The following is a 23,055-nucleotide window of genomic DNA, read 5'->3' as shown; positions in this document are numbered from 1 at the left end:
TCAAACAAGTAAAATCAATAATCTGGTATCTTTCCCTAATGCTGACACTGTGAACTAAAAAAGGGAAACTTTGAGAGAGACGGACGGAGTTTGGCATCTTGAACCCCAGAACTGCCCTGATGAAGGAAGTGTTGCAGCAGCAGAAGGCTCACAGCGCTGATAGATGAGGGCAGCCGTCCGTGAGGTCACACAGGACTTGGGTGCTGGCAGGAAGAGTACTGACTCAGAGCGGCAGATCTCGGGCCTCAGGGTGACTTCCTCATGCGCATAGCGGTCCTCAGCTTCTTGTCTTGCAGCTCTGTAGCTCCTTTCTCTTCGTCTCACGATCTTTCTGATCCTTGGAGATGTAGATGAGCTGGTCTCATGGAAGGAACACACCAGTTCTTCCTCTTTGCCTTTGTTCTTTGCCTTTGTCTTTATCTTCATCTTTGCCTTGGTCTTTGTCTTTATCTTTGTCTTTGGGGTCCCAAACCCAGCTGATGAGAGAAATGCAATTTGATGCCACATGTTGCGGGGCTAAGGGGTTGGTCCCCATGTGCAGAACAGTCTTCGGCTCTGTGGCCCCGGCTCTTCTTCAGCTGCAGAGTTCTTTGTCCATCTCAATCTTGACCTGAAGCTGCCTGGAGGATCCAATCAACGGTTCCTCTTTTGCACTCACCTTTTATAGGGTTTATCCATCACATCCGTTGGGTCTAGATGTTACTTGTGTGATTAACTTTAAAGGTAACTTTATTTATTGTTACTATTAAACTAATATCTCCACCATGGTGAAGTGGAATGATCTCAGGTTTTCTAGACAGTATACAAAGATGATTCTCAGTGCTAAGACCCTCTTTCTGGCTCTAATTGGAGGTTTCTGAAGCTTGTAGAGGGAAACCCAAAAGGTTTTTGACCCAAATCATGCTGACCAGATGGATGTAAACTTTTGAATTCAAAGAAAGTTACAAAAAAAAGATTTCTAAAACTAACATTTAGTTAATTGTTATAATGTTGGTCATTTTAACTAAGCTAACACAAGAACAATTTGGTTTGAATTAACATCAGAAAATTTTTTTCTTCAGTATATTTAAATATCTGGTCTCAACTGTAGATAATGCATATTTTACCCATTCTTTGCAGAAAAGCTTCACCCTTGTGCGTGCGAGGACTGAGGCAAACGTACAGGACTATGGAAAATGATACAAGTTTTACATGTGTGGGGTCGGTTGGACCCCATTTCAACATACAAGGGTTAAAATCAGTCAGATTGGATGAAGGGTGTCTGAACAACAACTTTCAAGTCTTGCCTAAGATTTTCAGTTAGATTCCATCGTAGCATGGTTTTGTATTTTTAGTATTTAGTTTTAGTATATATTTTAGTCTTGATGGAAGGTGAACCTCTGTCCTCATCTCAATTCTTTTGCAGCTCAAAATACTCCACATAACCACACTTTCAAATTTTAATTTGCAAAACAATTTCGCTCTAATTTATTTCAGTTTTTCGCATGAAATGCCCAAAAACTCATTGACTACTTCTGCAAGATACTGAGAAGATTAATGAAGTTCTGATAGGGATTCACTGTTTTAGCAACTCCCGTCTGCAGAGTTCTCATCTGTTTTGGGAGTTCCTCCTGCCTCTCATCGGTTTTTCAGAAAAAAACAACCCATCGCTTGCCCGAGCTTGTTCTGGAATCAACTTGAATGAAACTGGAAAAAAAAAAAAAAAAAAGAGGAAGAATGTCGAGTCTTCCTCTCTTTAATCTCCATCTGTGGAGCAAATGAGCCAAATTACTAACAGCTTTCCTTCCTCTCTCTCTCTGTCTTTAGTAAAGCAGTTTTCTGATATCTTTCCTTTTTTTCTCATTGGAATGAGGTGAATTCCATAAACCCAACGGTTTTCGCTTCAATCCATTGAAGTTCTTAAAAGCTTAGAACTTTCCCTGCTGCTTTGTCATCATGAGGATGCCTCAATTTAGGAGCTTTACAAGCCAGAGGGGGAGTTCTTCCTTTTATCTATGCATTTTGTTCCTGGATCAGACCACATGCATGGCTTCTGGGGATTCCTGCTAGCCACATGACCGGTGTCTCAGATAAAAGAAGAAAAAAAAAAAAACCTCAAAGTGATTAATGAGCCCTCTGCCTTTTCTAATCTTTTTTTTTTTTTTTTTTTTTTGGAGTTTAATCACAAATCTGATAGTGACTCGGCAGCAAAATCAAAGAGATGAAATGAGTTTTGCTTTTCATCTGGCACCTTGTCCTTGAAGAGCACATGACATCTTGATTTATGTAAATCGAAGCGATATACAGGCTGAAAAAAAAGGAACCAAAGACATCGCCCGCAGAGGGACAACCACAACCCATGGTTAATCCATTAACAATACAAAACAAAAAGGATGAGCACTTTGCTGCTGAAGCACAAGGACAAACTGGACCAAACTAGTAAGATAGAGGGCATTGTCTTATTAGTAGTAGTGCAAAACTCCTCTGAACGTTTTCATACATCTTAGTGTTATAAATATAAACTGGAATGTCTTCTTGGGTTCTTTATGACAGGCCAAAATAACACATTTCCTTCAATATTTTTGATAGATTATTTGTAAAGTTTGGAGTGCATTTATATTCTACCTACTTCACATCAAAGTAAAAGAGCTGTCTAGTCATCCTAGTGCCAAACTTTGTAGTGGAAAAAGAGTTTTGTCAAAATTGGTGTGTTTTCCATTAAGCGGATTTGTTTTGAAATGTCAAATTGCGTAATTCTATGGCTTCCAAAGGTAGGAATAGCTTTGTGATGTATTTACAGCCATGTTTGTGTCACCATTAACATAATGCTTTTTCTCTTTGTCCTCTTTCTTTCCTTTCTCCTGCCTTTAGTGACGTTCCAAAGAGTCGACGGCGGTCTGATGAGCAATGGAAGGTGAGTACTGCCACCAAAATAAAAGCATTGAATCCTTTGGCTCACACAATCTTTCCTCCAGAGTCACGCATGAACTCTGCGGCAACCGCTCCCAATTCTAACGCTGATAAATGACTGATGGCTTCCAAAGATTACCAATACCCGTTCTAATGCCTACCGCACAGTCCTGCCCACCCCCACCCCGTCCAAATATACATCTACCACATCTCCATTTATGCATTGATAGATATACTCATAAATCTCCTCAGTAGAATTAACAGAAACAATTTAAGCAGAGAGAGGCTTTTATTTTGTCATTTATCTTCCGCCTGCTCGCTACGGGTAACCCCAAAGCCCTCTTGAGTGATAAATTTCCCTGTCACCTTGCGTGGGCGGCTGGGATCTGAGCACATGTAATAATGTAAAAATAATTACCCAGGGGAGAGGTGTGTGTGTGAATGTGTGTGTGTGGACATCTCCATGCAACCCTGCTCCGTTTCAGTGCGTGTTAGTGGAATGGGACGAACTGCAGTGAGCAGGGCAGTCTCGGTGGCACCAGTCGTCCTCTGTGGGGATTCATGAGAGTCCCTGGAGGATCCCAGGTTTCTGCTTATCACATCTGGTCCGGGACAAACCAGCACATCTCCAATCCTCACTGAAAGATCGTGACTAAACGTGACCCTGCTTGTCTTTCTTCTTCTGGGAGGGTCTTCATCTCATAAGCTGGCATCAGCAATTTTTTTTTTTAATATCTCCTGCATCAATGCAGTAAAAGGGCGATTTCCACCCAATCGTTCTGCGAGATGCCACCAATCCCTTAATGAATTAGCCACACCACTTGCTTGTCATGCCGCTTCTCATCTACTTTCTGCTCTTATGTTTTTCTTTCAATTTTCCACATAAGCGGTTCCAATTCTCACTCCGTGTCTGTAATATTTTTTTTCTTTTGGGGGTGGAATGGATGCTTTGGAAATCTTTTGTCAGCAGCTCTGAATGCCACAATTTTCTCGAGATGCACCAATCAATCGGCCAGAAATTCTGAGTTGCACAATTTTCCCTTGATTGGCTGTGATCAGTGATCAGCAGGCCAAATGCTGCAAAATCAACTTCTCCCGCTTTTTATTAAATCATAAAATATCCCGCCATGTTCCGTCTGTAAATGGAAATTTCAGTTATAAGACCTATAATAGTGTTTTGTTTTGTTTTGTTTTTTTAATATGAAAATGATGACTGACTGAAGACATGTTGTCATGGCTGCTTTTCCCTCAATAGTGGCACTGCTAAGGTTTTAAGGTAGCCCAGGTTGGGTATTATGTCGCAAACAGTGCCATACTACTACTGCTTTAAAGAACATTTACAATTTGGAAAGGACAGAAGAAAAAAAAGATGACAATGAAAACAAAACACTTATACAAGCAAAAGTCTCAAAGTGTGTTAAAAGCCAAGAGTTTTAAGAAAAGTTTACACTAAAGGGCTGTTTTAATATGAAACAGAAATAATAATTTGCCATTTCAATCATTTTGGTGCATCGGCACTAACAGTTCTCTCTCTTCTGAGCTTCAGTGGCGATTAAAGCAGGTGTTGGTATTTTTGGTGTTGTGAGCAGGTTCCACCTCCTCCTGGAAAAGTAAATAAGCATCTCCATAGCATTCCAAGTAGAGAAAAAAAAAAGGTGCTGTAAAATTTTCTGTTAGACATCTTTGGACTTGATAAGATGCAGAGTACCAACACCAGCAGGTGACACGGCCCCTCAGATCACCACAGGCTGTGGAAACGCCACACTGAACCTCAAACAACCTCTCCCACCTTGATTTTCAAAGAAAATGCAAAATATACTTTTATCTGCAAGGAGGACTTTTGACCATCTGTCATGTTGTGGTGTACATTAACAGAAGTAATGCAGCGGTTGGAGCCCATGGACTTGATACATTTGTGTGTGTTGGCTCTCGAAGCACCGGCTCCAGCTGCAGTCCACATGTTCTTGACTAAACTCTGCATCACAATTGTCTCAAGACTACAATTGCCGTAATTTCCAGATTATAAGCTGCTAATTTTTTCAACACATTTTGAACACTGCGATGCGGGTAATATGTGGCTTTTCATCAGCTGAATTGCTGCATGATGAGGAGGACAGACAGGCTAAAGGGTGAGAAGAAAGTTTCATTAAAACAACAACAAAGGAGAGACTAAGGAAGGGTGTGTGTGGTCAGGGATGATACTGTTGGAGGACACGCACAAAACCATCATGGGTCCTAAATGAATGCAACCACATACCTAAAAAACATCATTCTCACAACTTCCCCCTTTGTTCTCTGCTTAGCCCCACACCGGAGCCTGCTGTGAATGCTAAGGATTGTTAGCTTGACCACCAGTGATAGTGGATAAACAGTTTTCCTGAAAACATTTCAGGAAAACTCCACTAGTAGCACATTGAACAGTGTGTACACAAGTGTGATTGACAGCACTAAGACCCTCCTCCTGGCTCTGATTGGTTGCTTCTGACCAGGACTGGAATATTTCTAGAGATGGCAGTAAGAGCACTGAGAGGAGGAAGAAGAGATAGATTTTTTTCCATGGGTTATCTGTCTCATTGTTTTACTGTCACAGCTTCATGATAGCACATTTGCAGGAAACATACTGTTTATAAAAGTTACATACTGCAGCTTTAAGGGACATCTGTTTAATTTCTCTTCTTTTTGGCAAATGTTTCAGCGGTTTAAAAGTCCATTAGCTTGACCACTTAGTCACATTTAGCTTACGGAAAAAGCACCAGTCAGCAAATAAACAAAAGTAAACTACCCCATTACATTTTATTTATTTATTTATTTTGGATGTACATGCACCCACTCCCAAAGACACACTGATGTACAACACAGGATGTTGTGACACAAGACAATTTTTATTAATATTATTTTTCCCCACTTTCTGTTAGTAATATAAGCTAAAAAAAAAAAGTCAAATAATTGTGATAAAACATTTTCTTAAAAACTCAAGGCACACAATATGGACACCTGTGGCATTTGACAAGTAAGGAATATATATTTATTTTTTTCTCTTCAAAGTTAGTGTTGTGGATTATATTCCGCTGCTCTCAATAGTCTAGAAATGATCTCTGCTGCTGGTGCACATTTTTTGACACACTTTTGTGAACAGCTTCTTTAGCGATGACCTTTTGTGGATTTTCTTGCATTAAATATGTTTTTTTTACTGCTATTATGGAACATTATGTAATAGTCCTATTTTTAAGATATTCTTTTTTTTACTGAGATGCGTCTGTTCTTTATTGCATTAAAGAGGATCATTTTGTAATCTCAAATTTTTCATTTGGTTTCAAAACTACTACTGTAATCCTCCGCACAGAACCTGCTCTTTTCTTGTATGCCTTATATTTTGTCGAAGAAAAATACTTTGATCAATCTTCCTATGAATTGATAGTCACCATCACCAGCCTGGGTGATGCATCTCAGACCTCGCCATCGAGCCTCCGGTCTACCTCTGTTAACCACTCTGATGCCATCACATCCCAGATGTTACAACTCTCCCATCTGTCCTGAAAGTGAATCTGTGAAGCTGATGATATCGGGCAAAAATAATAATAAGAATAATAATAATAATAATAATTTGTTGCATGAAATGTTTATAGCATTAATTAGACAACACCAAATGAAGCCACATCTGTTTCCATTTTCTCCCTGCCTCGAGCCAAATTGCCCTGACTGAACAATTATACTTAATCAATCACAAAATAAATGATTCATGGAAGATGAATAGGCTGCAGATTGTAGAGACCTGAACAATTTGGCTTTGGCTGCTCAGTTAAAATTGATAAAAAGCTGATAAGGGTTCTTTAACCCACCCCCACCACCACCACCACCACCACCTCCCCCTGTCAATAAGGAGATAGTAATTAGGAGCTAGTAATAACTTCTTATCTCCACACTGATCAATGTTTTACCAGAGCAGATTCACTCCTTTTGGAAGAGCAAAGCGTGCTGAAGGAACAGGTTTGAATAAATCCGTTGCCATAGAGATTCTTATCCATCCCAGGAGCCGAATCCTAAATGAGATCATCTTCTCGGAGGGTTAATCCACAAAGTAATTTGTGTTTCCCATTGTGTTTAGATCACATCTGTACTTTAAATTCAAGTTTAATCAACTGGTCTGTCGAACCATAAACAACAGATTTATACAGTCGGCTTGGAATGAATCTGCTTCGCTCGGCGTATTTATCGGGAGCCCGGCGTCGGCCGAGTTCGCCACTATTTATGGATTCACTCTCGCTCGTCGCAAGTTACTGAAATGTTTGTGAAGGAGGAAGGATTGTTGCTCCAAGTCGAATTTCATCTCCCAAGGTTGCCATCCGTCCTCGGGTTGGACAGGGATTAAAAGTGAAACGTCAACATTTCATCAGCCGGATGTTCCCAAAACCTATCCAATCCCCCCACACACACACACATAGACATACTCCTTTAACAAATACCCTCGGTAGAGATCAGTCTTATTGTAATTATGCTTTGCCAAAAACCGTTGTGTGACAAATGCAAGGACAATACAGCAATTTCCACCGTCTGCTCCTTCCTTTCCAAGTGTACTTAGAAGAAAGAACAATGCCTTTATACTCACCTTTTCTTCTTCTTCTTCTGCTTCTTCTTCTTCTTCTTCTTCTTCTTCTTATTCTTATTCTTATTCTTATTCTTCATCTTTTGCAGCGTGAAAGATTTTTAAATATGCAAAAGACAGAATGGGGATGTGTAGCTGTGTAGTGGAACAATAAAAGGAAAATGGGGTTAGGAAAATATGGTATGGTAAGAAAGAATGATGGCAGCGGTGGAACATGGCAGCCAGAAACAGAGGTGGAAGTACAGGGAGATGTATTACCCTATAAATGTGCATGTGTCTGATGCACAACCATCAATTTGAATGACTTGTCTCCCCCGAGGGCCTGCTTTGGCATTCAGGAGCCACGGCGAGGGCTCTTAGCCTGTTGCCAGGACTGTAGTTCATTTGAACTCCTCCCTTTTGCTGAACAGCTTTTCTCATTAGAACCAGTAGCTGAGACGGAGAGCGAGTGCAGCACACCCATTACCTGGCCTTGTCCTCAGGGTTTGACTCTCTCCAAGTCTCTGGGAGCCAACCCATCACCCTGCTGGAGCTCAGACAATGAGCCCTGCCGTCAGACTGCCAGCTCTGACGCTAACTGTGTCGTAAAGTTTCGCTGGTCGCGCATTCCATAATGGGCTTCAAATAAAGCTACAAGTACAGAAGGAAGATGTTTATATTTCAAATATTTTCTGGACTTTTTTTTTTTTTTTACAACTTTAGCCCATTAATATGTTTTGATCCAAGACTCTTCATTGTATCTTTGTCCTGCTGGAAGGTGAACTTCTCTACAAGTCTCAGATCTCCTGCATTCCCGAAAAGTACATTTTATTTTAAGATATACACAACGTTTAACTCCGTCAACCTTCTCTGACAGATTTCACCGTTATTTTAATAATAGAGTAATCTATTAATTATTCTGATGACTAATCAAGTAATCAAATTAAAGTGCTGTGGTGGCGCAGGGGTAAAGCACATCCCATGTATTGAGGCCTTAGTCCTCATGCTGGTGGTCGCAGGTTCGATTCCTGGCCTGGCTACATGTTTTCCCCCTCTTTCCTGTCAAACTACTTTCAAATAAAGGCCACTAGAGCCAACAAAACCTTTAAAAAAATAATCGAATTAAAAGTTCTACAGTTCTGTAGCATCTTCTTAAGCTAGTAAAAACAATTTTTAATAAAGTACTGTGGGCTGCCAGAAAAAGTCATTGACCGCTGTCTCCGTCATCCTCCTTCACAGTAAGACCTCTAAAGTCATCTTCTTCTCCTGTGTCAGAATTGAACAGCCTCAGAATTAGTTCATTGCAGACTTCCTCAGTGCCACCCGTGGTCTGTGTGACAAAAGTCACAGTTTATTGTCTAGAAATTAAGGCACTGCTTCGGATTGAAGAAAGTTCAACTTTAGGTTGTCTCTAACCAGAGCACCATCTTTGATGTTACTGAAATATCTCAAAAAAGAATATTGACTTCCTTTCAACAATGCTTCGTTGTCTTTGTTCCATAAAGTTCACAATTTCCATAAAGTCCATAGATTCTACCACTTGAGCTGTGGATCTCTGAACATTGATCTCTTGACTTCTTCTCTGTTTAATGTTCTCTTTGCCCATCTTTCCAAGAAAACTTCTCTAGCAAACCTCTAGGGCCTTTACTAAACTAACGTTTGTATGCTGACGTTAATCTAGACACAAGTGAGATCCATTTGATAAACAAATGACTTTTGAAGGCAATTATTGATAAGAGAGTAAAGAGGGTTACACATAACATGTGTTTAAGTTCAAAATGTTGAAAACCTTGCTTTTTCACTTGACAAGTGTTCACTACTTTTAAATCCTATTAAAACACACTGTAGGTTGGGGTTTCACACATTTTGTTAGCATTTCACCGACTTACTCAACATGTCCAAATAAACAATCGACAAAGACATTTAGGTGTCTCCTCTAGTATACCTTGACCTGCCAATGGTAACAATCCTCAGAAGTTATTGTCCAGAACAGCATCCCTAATGGCCTCCCAGCAGTCACCCGCGACAAGGTAAAGTCTTGACGGTCCATTTTACAGTCCGACACGGCATCTGTTAAAGGGAACGGCCCACTCCTACGTTCTGGTTCCCACCACAACGCCACGATGCCTCCAGGCCTTCAGTCCCCTTCAAACTCTGTGGACATCTCCACTCTGGATTAATGAGAAGGCACAGCAGGTTGGGTTAGGTTTATGATATACATCACTGCCATTATCTGCTGCTGCACATGTGTGTAAAAGGCAAAAGTGGGCATTAATGTATGTATCCACAATGTGTTTTTGCATAAATAGCTGGATGAATGTGACAAAGGCATAGCGGGAGAGAAAAGGAAGTAATCGGCTCTGCTCACCTAGAAGGATCCCAACTTTCTGAAACCAGAAATGTATAAGAGTGCTGTTTCCCCTAGAAGGGTTTGGTTCAGAGACTTATCTCACAGAAACATGTATTATTTGGCAAAAAGTAACGATTAAACTAGTGCTGTCGATTTATTAATAAATTTTATCAGATTAATCACACTCTGCTGTTATAATTAATCATGATTATTCACTATGCTGAACTTTGCAAGCTCAAACATAAATATGCATGTTTTCATAAAATGTTTTTTTTTTTAAATAGTGTTTTATTGTGCCAAATGAAACAAGTTTGAAGATTCTGTTTTTCAGGTTTTCATATTCAGATATTAGAGCGTAAAGTAAGAGTAACATTTCTGTCCAAAAATCTGACATTTTCTAGAAAGAACATGGGAACAAGATTGAAAACAAGTTTGTAAAGTCAAATATTTCCTAGAAAAAACTCAGACATTTTGAGATTAATCTCATCTTAAGTTTCTTCTCAAAAGTTTCTGAGCTTAATCTCAAACTTTTTTTTTTTTCTAGCAAATTTATGACTTGTCAAACTCAGAAAATTCTAACTTTTTTTCTATATAATTTCTAAGATTAAACTCAAGATTTTTCAGTTTTGTAATAGCACATTTTTGACTTTTCAAACTCAAAAATGTCCTTTTTGTCTAGGAAATTTCAGAGGTTTTATTGGAAATGTACTCCCCTTTTTTCATATACCATGGCCCTGATATATCGTCATATAGTCAGGATGTTTTATTTCAACCAATTTAGAAACATCGGTGGCAGGATAACTCATTGTTGCAAAATACATACTACCTGGTTTTTTTAACAGTGCAATTTGCCTCTGAGCACACTAGTGTGATGCTCCTTGCTTTAAACTTTTTCGATTATTGCTGGCTTCAAATTACCATATGTTTAATGTCCTTTATTTTATTTTTTTCCAAATCCAAATCATAAATCTTATGAAAACATATTATGAATGTTGTATTTCAACCTTTTGTTTTCTTCCAGCCGTCCAGGCCTGTTGAACGCCAGTGACCCGGGCTACCCCTGGTTAGCCGACTCCTGGCCAGCGACCAGCCTGCCCGTCAACAGCAGCTCCGGAGGACCAAACGACTTGACTAAATTTGGTCGAGGAGGTAAGTGTGTCAACGCTGCAAATACTTCAAATCTAAAACCGCAAGAGATGAAAGTCAGCCTCCGTGCCTTCCTTTGTGTTCAAACGGAGCCCCTGTTGTTTACCATGAACATGTACGCATATGAAATGTACACGTTGCCGCATAATTCATACGTATCCGGACATATTTATATTTCACAGTAGACAGCGGCTCGAGCATTAACAGCAGGGGGACTCCGCTGTCACCAGACTGAGTGATGGCAGCTAGTCCAGCTTGGTGTCATTGGCCATACTTCAGAGTAGGGGAATGTGAAGAGGAGAGGCAGGCGGGGGGATGGATGTTTGAAAGGATGGTCTTGAGCAGCGAGTCGTGAAGGACAGACACAGCTTGACTGGCGCAGATGTGGACACTTCCGCCATGGCTTTACATCATCTCCCCTTCACTGGGCATGCAAACCGCGTGGTTTCTGTTTCCCTTACTCTCTCTTCATTTGGTGCAGCAGGCGCACGCATGCTAAACATGGCCGTTACTCCTCATGTGTGGGAATGGAAAAGGGAGGGTATGGAGATATCCAGCGGATACGAGGGGGCAAAACACAGCTCTTCATCCTAAGAGTGAAGAGGAGGAAGACGTTAAACCAGCTTTGTTTTATTCATCTGAGCCTTCAAGTGCATTTCCTCTGTCTTTCTGTAATGTTGGGTGTGTTTTTGTTATTTGGTCTTGAATTTGACTTATTTGGGTGTTTTACACCAGATGTCAAAGAATTTTGAAATAACTTGCAGTTTAGCTAGCTAACTATTAGCATGTGCCTTTCAATTCCACTTGATTCCTATCTCCCTTCAGTGCTCTGTCTGGGATTTCTCCAACTGACCTTGATTCCTCTGGTAGAATTTCAACCAGGCCAATCAGCAGGCAGAAGAACAAGTTGTGATTGATGGTGTCAGTGTTTTTTGCGGTAGCAGTAATGTAGTCTTCGTGTAGTTTTAGCATCTGCAGCGTGGGAAGTGAACAAAGCTGTTCAGTCTGTGTTGGCCACGCCTTCAAATACTGAGAAACATCAAGAGCCATCTTGTTCAGATCGCCACTTCTGTCTTTGCAGTAGTGCATGGTTGTTTACAGTGCAGGCAATTTCCAGTAAGCTTCATAGTATCAAATTGTGTGCGTTATAGCCAAACATTAGTGATTGGGTAACATTTAAAACTTTAACAGAGTCCTCTCCAAAATCTAAATATTTCAAAGCAGGTAATGCTTTAGTTTTAACTTTTGAGACTTATTACTGGTAAGTATAGATATCAACCAATGTTTTCCTTCCATAATGTCCTTTCATAAGAAAATTAGGCATGAAATTTAGCACAGTTTCAGCTACAACTTTTTTTGTTAGTTATAGCTAAAAAGCTGTTGAAATAACAGATATTCCACCTGATAAAACAAGAACAAGAGAAAAATCATTTGATTTTTCAAAATATCTTCTGTACTTCATCTTACTTTTAAATAATCTTCAAGGCAGCATTTCTAGTCAACATATGGCTTAACCCTGAATTAGCTCTCTCTTCTTCTCTTTACCAGATCTCCCCACTGGACAGGGAGATAAAACAGGCACCATGCTGTCTGACGGAGCCATCTACAGCAGCATAGACTTTACCACCAAGGCTAACTACAACAGTCCTGGTCAGACATCCCAAGCCAATCCTTATGCCACCACTCAGATCCTCCACTCCAGCAGCATCCATGAGCTGGCTGTGGACCTGCCTGACGCCCAGTGGAAGGCCTCACTTCAGACTAAGCAAGAAATGGCAAACCTGGGCTACTCCCTGCCTGACAAGAACTCCTGCAACAACAGTGAGTCAAAGAACCCTCTCACACCTGGTTACATCAGCTCTGTTCTTGTGTTTAGCATTTCAGATGTTATTTCTTCTAAGACTTTAATATAGACACATTGTAATGTGACATCATGTGCACAAGATCCCACCAACCAGCTCCCTGCTGGAGGGCAAAAAAAAACTTTTCGCTGATGATGACTACCGATAGCTTTAGCTGTCAGGTTGTCAACGTTATGCACAAAATCTTAATAGTATGTATGATATATGAAAGAAAAAGGGATGCAGTGCTTTGCTACCAATTGTCAGCACAATGAGAACTAGATAACAAGGTCAGGAAAAGGGATTTAATTAAGATACAAAAAAATAGCAAGAGAGAGGGAAGTTGGTGGAGGGAAGTGGGTCAGTTTTGTTAGCTTGACTTTGACAAACAATGACAAACATGTAGATGTGTTGTGAAATTTCGTGTGCATCGGTTCTGAAAAAAAAAAAAAAACACCAACTCTGACAGATCATCAGTAGAACGGGTATTTAAATTAGCTAATCAATCACCTCTATATTCAGATATCACTTATTAATAATCACAAAATGAACATCAAGCCTGAAAACATGTTACTGTAACAGACTGAATGATTTGTCCTTTGTGTGGGATGTTTCTAGAGCCGAATCCTGACACATTAGAGGAGCTGTAGTCAGTCAGTTGCTATGGCAACAGGTCTGTGTTTGGCAAAGTCAACACAGAGAGTGAGAAAAAGGAAGAATGCTAGTGGTTTTGAGTTGTTTTTCTGAGTGATTTTCCCCTTTGCTGTAGCTCACAGCACTAGATTAATACTATCGGCATCTCCAGGTTTCATTTCGTTAACAGAATTTTTCTACCGCAGTAGTGCAGCTATAGATGGCAAGTAAAAGGATCGTCTTTTTGCCCTCCAGCGTTGTGTGCATGAGCGAAATTTCCTTATGTAAACAATAACATGCATCGTGTCTATATCAGGCCTTCAAAGTTCTCTCTTTTGTTTCGTTGTAAAAGCACAACCTATTGGTGCTTAAACTTAAACTCCACCAAAAGTCTGAAAATCCCTTCTAACCTCGCTGTGGTGGAAAGTGGATGTCTTTAAAAGTTTATTTGTAGTTATTTTCTAGCAGTCATCATGTTGGTTTCTGTGGTTGAGGTCAGATAAACCCCCATGAAAGAGCTGCACAGCTGAGCCATCCATTAATTTCCTGCAAAGTTTTCATAGCGAGCCTACTCCTCCCTTAGCTTTAGCATAATTGCCAATCTGTTTTATATTTCCTAATATTGAAGAAAATCATCTAAGATCATTATCATAAATTTGAGAAGGGATTTTTTTAATTATACGTCAATGGCTCTATTTTAATACATATTTATAATCTAATTTTCTAGCACTCTAAAACCAATTCATTTTATTTTATTTTTTTTCCTACTTTGTCCCCTCTTTTAATGAATCTTGTGATAAAATGTGATTATATCTTTCTGAACTGGGACAAGTATTGAAACATAATCTCCACTGCTGACTCTCTGATCCCATTCCAAGAGTGGAGAATAGTCAGGGGAGAAGATTAGAGCCACATTTTTCAAATTATTTATGCATATATATCAAAAAAGAAAGTCTGACTTTCCCAGTGAATGTGCTGTCTGTTGCTCTTAAGAAACTGAACTGTGAAATCCACGCACTGATGCTGTTTCCTGAATTGATCCTGCTTGCTTTTGTTGCTCTAACTGCATGTTGTTGCATGTGCTTGTGCTAACTGCCAGTCTCCTGATGCCACTGTGATTTTTGCCCTCTAACCTCCACTGTAGCCCTCCTTTTCATTCCCGACTACCGATTGGCCGACGGATTGTCTAATAGAATCCCACACAACCAATCACAAGATTTCAGCACCACCAGCTCTCACAACAGCTCAGAGCGAAGCGGCAGTCTCTCAGGTTGGTTTACGCAGCAGCAAGTGAAAGCAGTCTGGGACGATTTGCTCCTCACCCCATCTTTATGATTGATCCATGTCTTAATTGCTTTATTGATCTGTTATTTGCATGTGCAGACAGCATTTTCATAAACACATTCCCTCGTCCCCTCGAAGGCACTTTGCTCAGTCAGTTGCCTCCAGTGTTTCCACTCCTTTGTACCTTTTTGGAATAATTGATATTTTATTTCTAGAGGAATAAGGCTTTTGTGCAAATAGAAGTGCATTTTAATGAAAAGCTAAGTTATCTTAGTGATTCCATTCAAAAAATAAAACATAATTTTGAAAATATAAAGCTGTTTTGATTAGCAAAACATCCAGTTAATAAAAACTCAGACTCCACCAGTTTGTGTTTTTTTAATTTACAGTAAATTTTCTAATTTACTGAGTTGGTGTCACTGTGCCTGACTGGCCAGTAAACTGGCCTAACCAAAACCTCATAGAGGTATGGCTTTGAGACAGGGTTTATGTTTATGTCAGGGGTTGAGGCTTGGAGGAAAAATGAGAAACTCCACACCAACTGAAACACATAAGCTGGACGCCAACATTAAAGCAGCCTGGGTGTTTGTATTGGGTCTCTGCAGGTTTCACCAACTGAAATTTACAACTTTTTAAGAACTTTTTTAAGACCACCATTACCAAATATATGGATAAAAATATTTATATGTGCATTTGTGTGTGTTTGAAATTCACTAAACCTCCAACTTCATAGTTTAGTTGCAACAAATGCAGCACCGCTGACCATTTTCTGGGGAGCTTTAGCCACACCAAGGGAGTAAAACTGAACATTTCTGAGGTCTTTTTTTTTGGCTCTTAGTAGCAGCTCTGTGCTATTCACACTGCATATGGCTCTTTACAGTCTTAACCCTCGTAGTGCCGAGCTTTTTTGCACAGAAAGAACGTAGCATCGTATGGGTTAGCAACAGATGTGAGCCAGAGGTGAAGACATCATCCAGCCAACTGGCAATAAATTTACACTTACCCATGATGGACGTAGACAAGCTAGATAGGGTGTTTTAGTAGCTTTTTACTGGTAGCCCCAACCGCCTCAAGTTACAGAGTGCAATAAAGACGTCTGTGTGTAACTCAAACTTTTGCCTGATAGAAAAATCCCAGTGAGAAACAAAAACTATAAGATTAAATAATTGCACCAAAAGTTAAGACCCGCATGGTTTTCCCCAGAAAACTCACTAAGCCCAGTGATTGGGTGCTAGGGCAGACATTCATCCAGCGGCTTGTTGTGTTTTTGAGTTAAAATTTGTTTAAAGTTGACAGAAAATTTGAAAATATCACTTGATAATTATGTTTTATTGAAAAGGAGACTAATACCTGAACACCAACTGTAAAGCCTTAAAAAAAGCAAAGATTTTAAAAAGACTTAAAAAAAATAAGCAATGCTTATCCTGGTGGGGCCTAAGTAAAGCCTGGTGGCCCGCCAGGCTTAAAGTACACTTGGGGAAACCCTGAACATGTGATTCCTATATTTAAGACTATCTTACATTTTTTAAAATGATTTTAAGACATTTTGAGACCTTAATTTCAGGTATATGAATTAAGACATTTTAAGGAAAACCATGTTTTAACACTGGCTGATTGACCCTATCCCACACCTCACTGATGCAGGAATTCATCCTAAATGAGTCTCAGGCAGACATTAAAATAACTTTTCATAATTTTCATATAACTCAAATTTTATGAGAAACCAAATTTGGACTTTTCATTAGCTCTTAGCCATAATAATTTTTTTAAAATATATCACTCTGTTTCATTTTTTATTTAAAATATTGAAGTAAAACTTTTCGATGATTTTCTAATTTATTGAGTTGTACATTAAGCGCAGTGATTAGACACGTCTGTTAAGACTCTATCAGAGCACAAAGAAGTGGAAGCAGAACATGGCTGACAGTAGTCGAGGCAGAGGGAGTTTTCAGACAGAGTGGACTTTATCCACACGTGCACACACAGACACCATTAGAGATGCTTGGCTGGCTAAAGTGGCAAAAATACCTCCCTTTTCCCTCATCCCCTAATGGTGGCCGACTACACTAAAACCCATGTTCAGAGAATTACAATGTCATTTATAGGACACCCAGGCAGCCCTCATGCCTGCCTCCCTTCCTCTCTCCTCTTTTATCTAGTTACAAGCCACTGCCTTAACTGCTCTCTAATTCAATGCTGTGCGCACAGTGAGGCAGAGTGAAGGATCTGAAGTGGCCATGCCTTATAGGCAGATTCTTCCTATAGACATCCAGCTTGTTGGGTGGGGGACTCCAGTCAGGCTCTGGTCTGTATTATAACTGATTCTGAATGAACAAAAGTGGCAAAAATCTTTTAGATTTAATGACATTTTTGCATACAGGTAAATTGTAAAGTGTCACTGGAAAAATAGCAAAAATTATGAGTTGTATTCATATTAATAGCTCTATTTGTTAATTAGAAGATAGTTCTGAAGCCCCAGCTACAATATTAGTGATATCTTTTGAAATCTTTTTTCCCCATTTTTGAAATAAACCTGCACCTACATGAACTGCGTGATTCTAAACCAAAAAGCCGTGATACGTATGCCACGCCTGAGGGTGGCAATAATAGTGCCATCAACATTCAAACAAAGAAGATGCTCCAGGAGTATGGCGAAACTTATCTTGTTTCTAGTGTTGGTCTGGTAATTTTTAACTTTAGCTTACAAGTTAGCTTCAAATGTAAGCTAAATTACTTAACTTACATTTGAAGCGGTGCAGACGAAATAAACATCTGAAGAAAATTAAAATAGCATCAGTATTGTTATGGTTTTCAGATATTGTTGACTAATTCTCTTTCCACTATTTGTTTGGAGTTTTTGTTGCTTTGTTTAAGACTTACCCACTGTTTCCAAAGGCAAAACTTACCCACAAAGCTCATGGCGGGTGGGCAAACATATATTTTAAAGTAAGATTGTAGTCATCTTCAAAGAAACATTTTAAAATGTGGCAATGTGTTGCTTCAAAATGCTAGGATGAGTTAGCAGAGAGATAAACTGACTTCAGCTGTTTTTTCATGGTATTGTGATATTGAGCATGCACAGTGTGGGTCTCTTTACCATTGTTTCTAATCATGTCTAAATATCTTCTCTACAGATCTCTACAGATATTAAGTAATTCCAATTTGCGGTTTTAAAAATATTTTCTCTAATATAAACTTCTAAGATTAACTGCAAACGCAACATAAAATCCAGATTTTGTAGAATATCTGTTAGTGTGAATACAGCCTGGTGCAAAGTATAAAAACTAATAAAATGAATAACTTATTGATTTTTATTTTATTTACTTGATTTTATTGTTTCCAAACTCCCCAAGTAAAAAAAGGGAGTAAAATGTCTTAATCAGCAGGCTGCAGAGGTGCTGGCGCAATTTAATATCCAGAAAGAACATCTTTTATGATGGTTTTACTTTTATTAAATTGAATCCTGAAGGTTGTTGTTAACAAAAACAGACTCCTGCATTTTTCTGACAAATGACTTCGAAATGCATACAGAGGTATGAAAGCTTTAGAATATAAACAAGAGCTAACACTGTTGCTTAGTCTTGCAGTGATTATTTTTCTTGTACATTTAAATGGAAGCTCATAAAAATGACTTTATCATCTTCAACATTATGGTGTCCGAGTTATGTCATTGTACTCATACAGTATTAAGGGTAGGAAACACTATTGCATTGAAATTTAAATTTATCTTATGGTAGCAACTCAAATTATTTAATTCAACCTATAATGCTTAGTAACGTGGAACAATGCTCAGAGTTTTAGCTTTAGATAAATTTCCACCAAAGTTAAGTCAGCATTTGAAGGATGTGGGGGGAGGAGGAGTGTAAGTTATAGTGCTTCACTCCCCCTCCAAGGAGATGGAAGGAATAATGAATGTCAGGTATGAAGGAGGGAAGAAGGATGAAAAGGAACAGAAATAGAGCGGCTTTCATAACAGCGTGGATCTCCACTGGGGACAGGAATCTGCTCATTAAAACCTTTCTTAGTGTAGAGGAGAAGAGGTAACTGGTGTTTTCTGGAGCTGTTAGAGACCCTGAAGACTCTCTGCTGACCCAACCACCCACCCAGCCTGCCTCTGAACATTCAGTCCATACTCATCTGAGGACTACGCTTGAGTTTGAGACACTGAGTTCAGGCACTTCTTTTTTATAAGGCACGTCTCCTCATTAGTTACCATGTATTTTATCAAAGCTAGTACAAAGCTAGAAAATTAAAAAGCTAGTATACACACACACATGCACACACATATGTGTATGTGTATATATATATATATATATACACATACACATATATATACATATATGTGCCATATTCCTGACCCATACGGAAGTGGAGAAATTTAGTGGCACCCCGGTAAATATCAATTCCTTTTGTAATTGAAATTGAAAATTAAATTGGTAGAAGATCCAACCTTCAATTAATCATTGGAAGATTTCTTAAGATTGGAGCATATACATGGAGACTTGAATGTTCCTCTTTGAACAATCCTTTGAACTGTTCAGAGTCCAGGGTCCTCACTTCTCTTCATCTCACCTCATCGACTTTCGAAAAGAGTCAGGTCAGTGAACTGAGATAACTCTAAGGAAAAGGAAACTGTCTTTTAATCATGTCTCTTGAGTTATCCAACGGCTTTGGTCTATAAACTTGTTGAAAGATAGAAGATGTATTTTCAGTTTTCTGACAAAGTCCAGTGTTTATAGTTCTTAACAGTAGGGTCCCTAACAAGGTTCCAGGTGTCTTTGTAAGACAGATAGATGTTCCATCATACTAAACAGTAGAATGAATCCATCTCCTCATTACTAAACCCACTTTGTTTACTGAGGACCTCAATCCTGGTCTCATCTGAACAAAGAGCACAGTTTCAGATAATATAAAGTTTACATATTTACATTTGTGACATAACAAAACATGTTTTTACTGTTCTGTCATCACTCCTAGGTAAAATGTTAGGCTCTACACCCGGGGTGTCCAAAGTCGGTCCTCGAGAGCCGGCATCCTGTATGTTTTAGTTCTCTCCCTGGTTTTACATACCTGCATCAAATGATGGCTCATTAGAAGACCTGAGCAGGCAGAACACTGACTTGATGAGGAGGTTGTTATAACCACTAGGGAGAGAACTAAAACATGCAGGATGCCGGCCCTCGAGGACCAACTTTGGACACCCCTGCCCTAGGCTGAGCAGAGACGTAGGTTTGTAGTTCAGATGTGCACTCACACACCTTCCCAAACGAAACTGACTTTCGAGGCAACCATAGTAGAGTTTGACTAAAGCAGACTAAACATAGCTGATGTAAACGCTCCCTAAGTTGCAGTCAGAACAATCACAGTAATAGGGCTGTTAAGTCACTGATAGGGCCATCAAGGTTAAATGAGTCACTGGCATGTCTACATGCCAGTGACTCCCACTTCTGTAATCATAAGCTCTTTGTCTTTTTTTTTACATCCCTTACCATCTGGACATGTTGGCAGGATAAACATAGGCTGAAAGAAATGGGGCACTCTGTCATATCATATTTATACCCTAAGGAGCCTGAAGTCATAGAGGACCAAGTACGTAAAAGTGCTGATCAAGTTGAAAAAGTAAATTATAAAGATTGTTAAAAAAAAAAGGTTGTGTTTTTTAAAATTGTTTCAGGTTTACATTATGTTGATGCTGCAAAAACTATACATTCATTCCAAAACCTTTTACACGCCAGATGTACCAATATGTTTCTGTTCATCTGGGATCTTCGTGACTGTGAAGGCTTTTTAGAATCTCTGTCCTGTGGCTTTTTCCTAAGCACTGAGGCACGCTGTGAAAACAAAGCTCAAGGCTGAGCAGCCCTGCAGTTAAAGCCCGGGAGTGCCCAGACCTTGGGTAAAAATACCCAAAGCTGGGTCTATGTTTAGTATCAGCTCCCCCTTTGAAGAGAGACCCAATTTTATCAAAAGACACGAGTCTGCTGTGTAATTCCTGCACAGCTCCCGGCCGCACTGCATATATTTCATATTCGGGTGAGCTGTTGCAATTTCAGTGCCAGACCATCTTTCCCTGGAAGAGGCTCATTTACAATATTGATGGCCGATCTTGTGTGGAGGGACTGAGGATGATTGAACAATCACGTCAGCTTACTATTTACTGGTAAAAGTCAAGCATCGCCCAGAGGCGCGATTAGAAAACCCAATTACTTTCAGACTATACTTACGCTGTGTTGCCACCTGCCTTGGGCTTACAGTTGTTTTCTTTTATTACTTCCTTTCTGTATTAATCTCATTGTGACACAACGTCTGTCTTTCCTGCCAGCATTTCCTCTTTTACGCCAAGCTTTTTACTGCCTACATTAACAAGTTTAATTTTGTTGTGGGCTAAGGAAAATAGAACAATTTTTAACAGCTACTCATGTTTTTTTGGACTTGACTAGAACTGTACACTGCTTCTTATTTGTTTGCCATCTGGCTTTTATGAAACCAGTTGAGATATAGCACCATGTTTCTGTTAGTTTCACAACAGTGCAAGTTTTTCTTTTTTTTTTTTTGTTGGCACTGCAAAACACAAAGCAAAGGCTGTGTCATGAAACACTCAACAGAGAGACTGGCTTCTGTAGGTACGTTATGTGTAGTTATTAGTGTTTCTTTACACAGTCTATCTTGCTATTTCAGTTTGGCATTTATATTTTACTATTTTATAAAGACAAGTTAAAAATAAGTTGAAATTGTGTCTTAAAAAATGTTTTGTTAACTCTCTTTTCACATAATAATAATCACAACTACAAACAAACATGCTCTTTGTAACATATTCTGGACGGTTACTGCTCCAGCATGCTGATGAGTAGTGACTGTCCTGAGAAATCTGTGAAGTTTGGTTCTTGGATAAATAATTTTCCTGTGCTCTAACTTTTAGATTTAAGAGGGTTTGCTTCCTCAAATCAGTTGCTATCAACTATTAGCATTTTTTCCTTAATGCTTAAATAATCAATGTAATGCTGAACATATGAAGCAAACAAGTTTTCAATTCACAACAAGAACAAAAAAGCTAGTTGTGAGACTAGATTAAAATTTTTTTGAGTGTGTAATCACAATTAATCAGATTTTTATTGAAAACCTGATATAAAAAAATAAGCTACATTTCCAATTCAAAAACTCTTTTTGCTGCCAAATTATCGAATAACTAGACATGAGCTCAACAGTAAAATATATATTTTTGGTTTCTAATTTGTTATTTGGGTTACTTCTTTTCCTTTCGGCTTTTTCCCTTTAGGGGTCGCCACAGCGAGTCATCCGTTTCCATGTAAACCTATCTTCTGCATCTTCTTCTCTCACACCAACTACCTTCATGTCCTCTTTCACTCCATCCATAAATCTCCTCTTTGGTCTTCCTCTAGGTCTCTTTCCTGGCAGGTCCATCCTCCTCATCCGTCTACCGATGTATTCAGTGTCTCTCCTCTGTACATGTCCAAATCATCTCAATCTGGCTTCTCGGATTTTATCTCCTACACATCTGACATGAGCTGTTCCTCTGATGTATTCATTTCTGATCTTATCCATCCTTGTCACTCCCAAAGAGAACCTCAACATCTTCATCTCTGCTACCTCCAGCTCTGCCTCCTGCCTCTTCGTCATTGCCACCGTCTCTAAACCTAACAGCATTGCTGGTCTCACCTACTGTCTTGTACACTTTTCCCTTCATTCTTACTGATACTCTTTTATCACACCTGACACTTCACTTCTTTTCTACATTCACCATTGTTCTGGACTGTTGACCCTCAGTACTTAAAATCTTTCACTTTCTTTATTTCTGTTCCCAGTAACCTCATGTCTCCACTTGGGTCTCTCTTGTTAACACACATGTATTCTGTCTTGCAACAGCTAACCTTCATTCCTCTCCTTTCCAGGGCAAGCCTCCATCTCTCGAGATTTTCCTCCACCTGTTCTCTGCTCTCACCACAGATCAAAATGTCATCTGCAAACATCATAGTCCATGGAGATTCCTGTCTAACCTCATCTGTCAACCTGTCCATCACCACAGCAAATAGGAAAGGGCTCAGAGCCGATCTTTGGTGAAGTCCCACTTCCACCTTGAACTCCTCTGTCACTTCTACAGCACACCTCACCACAGTCTTACAGCTATAATACATGTCCTTCACCACTCTAACATATTTCTCTGTTACTCCAGACTTCCTCATGCAGTACCACAGCTCCTCTCTTGGAATCCTGTCATATGCTTTCTTTAGGTCTACAAAAACACAATGCAGCTCGCTCTGACATTCTCTGTACTTTTCTATCAACATTTCCAACGCAAAGATTGCATCTGT

General features: G+C 39.4%; 1 protein-coding gene across 2 annotated transcripts in view; it reads left to right on the top strand.

Moving 5' to 3' along the window:
• robo2 (roundabout, axon guidance receptor, homolog 2 (Drosophila)) overlaps nucleotides 1–23,055 on the top strand; it is a 98,878-nt gene that overhangs the window by 47,003 nt on the left and 28,820 nt on the right. Inside the window, exons 11-14 of one of the 2 annotated variants that reach the window (XM_015038828.1) lie at nucleotides 2,851–2,893; nucleotides 10,843–10,970; nucleotides 12,516–12,788; nucleotides 14,586–14,711. In XM_015038828.1, the coding sequence (XP_014894314.1) occupies nucleotides 2,851–2,893; nucleotides 10,843–10,970; nucleotides 12,516–12,788; nucleotides 14,586–14,711 (570 nt within the window). The remainder of the gene's footprint in view (nucleotides 1–2,850; nucleotides 2,894–10,842; nucleotides 10,971–12,515; nucleotides 12,789–14,585; nucleotides 14,712–23,055) is intronic. The other variant, XM_015038829.1, reaches the window with a different exon arrangement.

This window comes from Poecilia latipinna, unplaced genomic scaffold (assembly GCF_001443285.1).
Source record: "Poecilia latipinna isolate Pla-1442-1.1 unplaced genomic scaffold, P_latipinna-1.0 Scaffold454, whole genome shotgun sequence".
Classification (NCBI taxonomy): Eukaryota; Metazoa; Chordata; class Actinopteri; order Cyprinodontiformes; family Poeciliidae; genus Poecilia; species Poecilia latipinna.
This window is presented reverse-complemented; position numbering and strand designations above follow the sequence as displayed.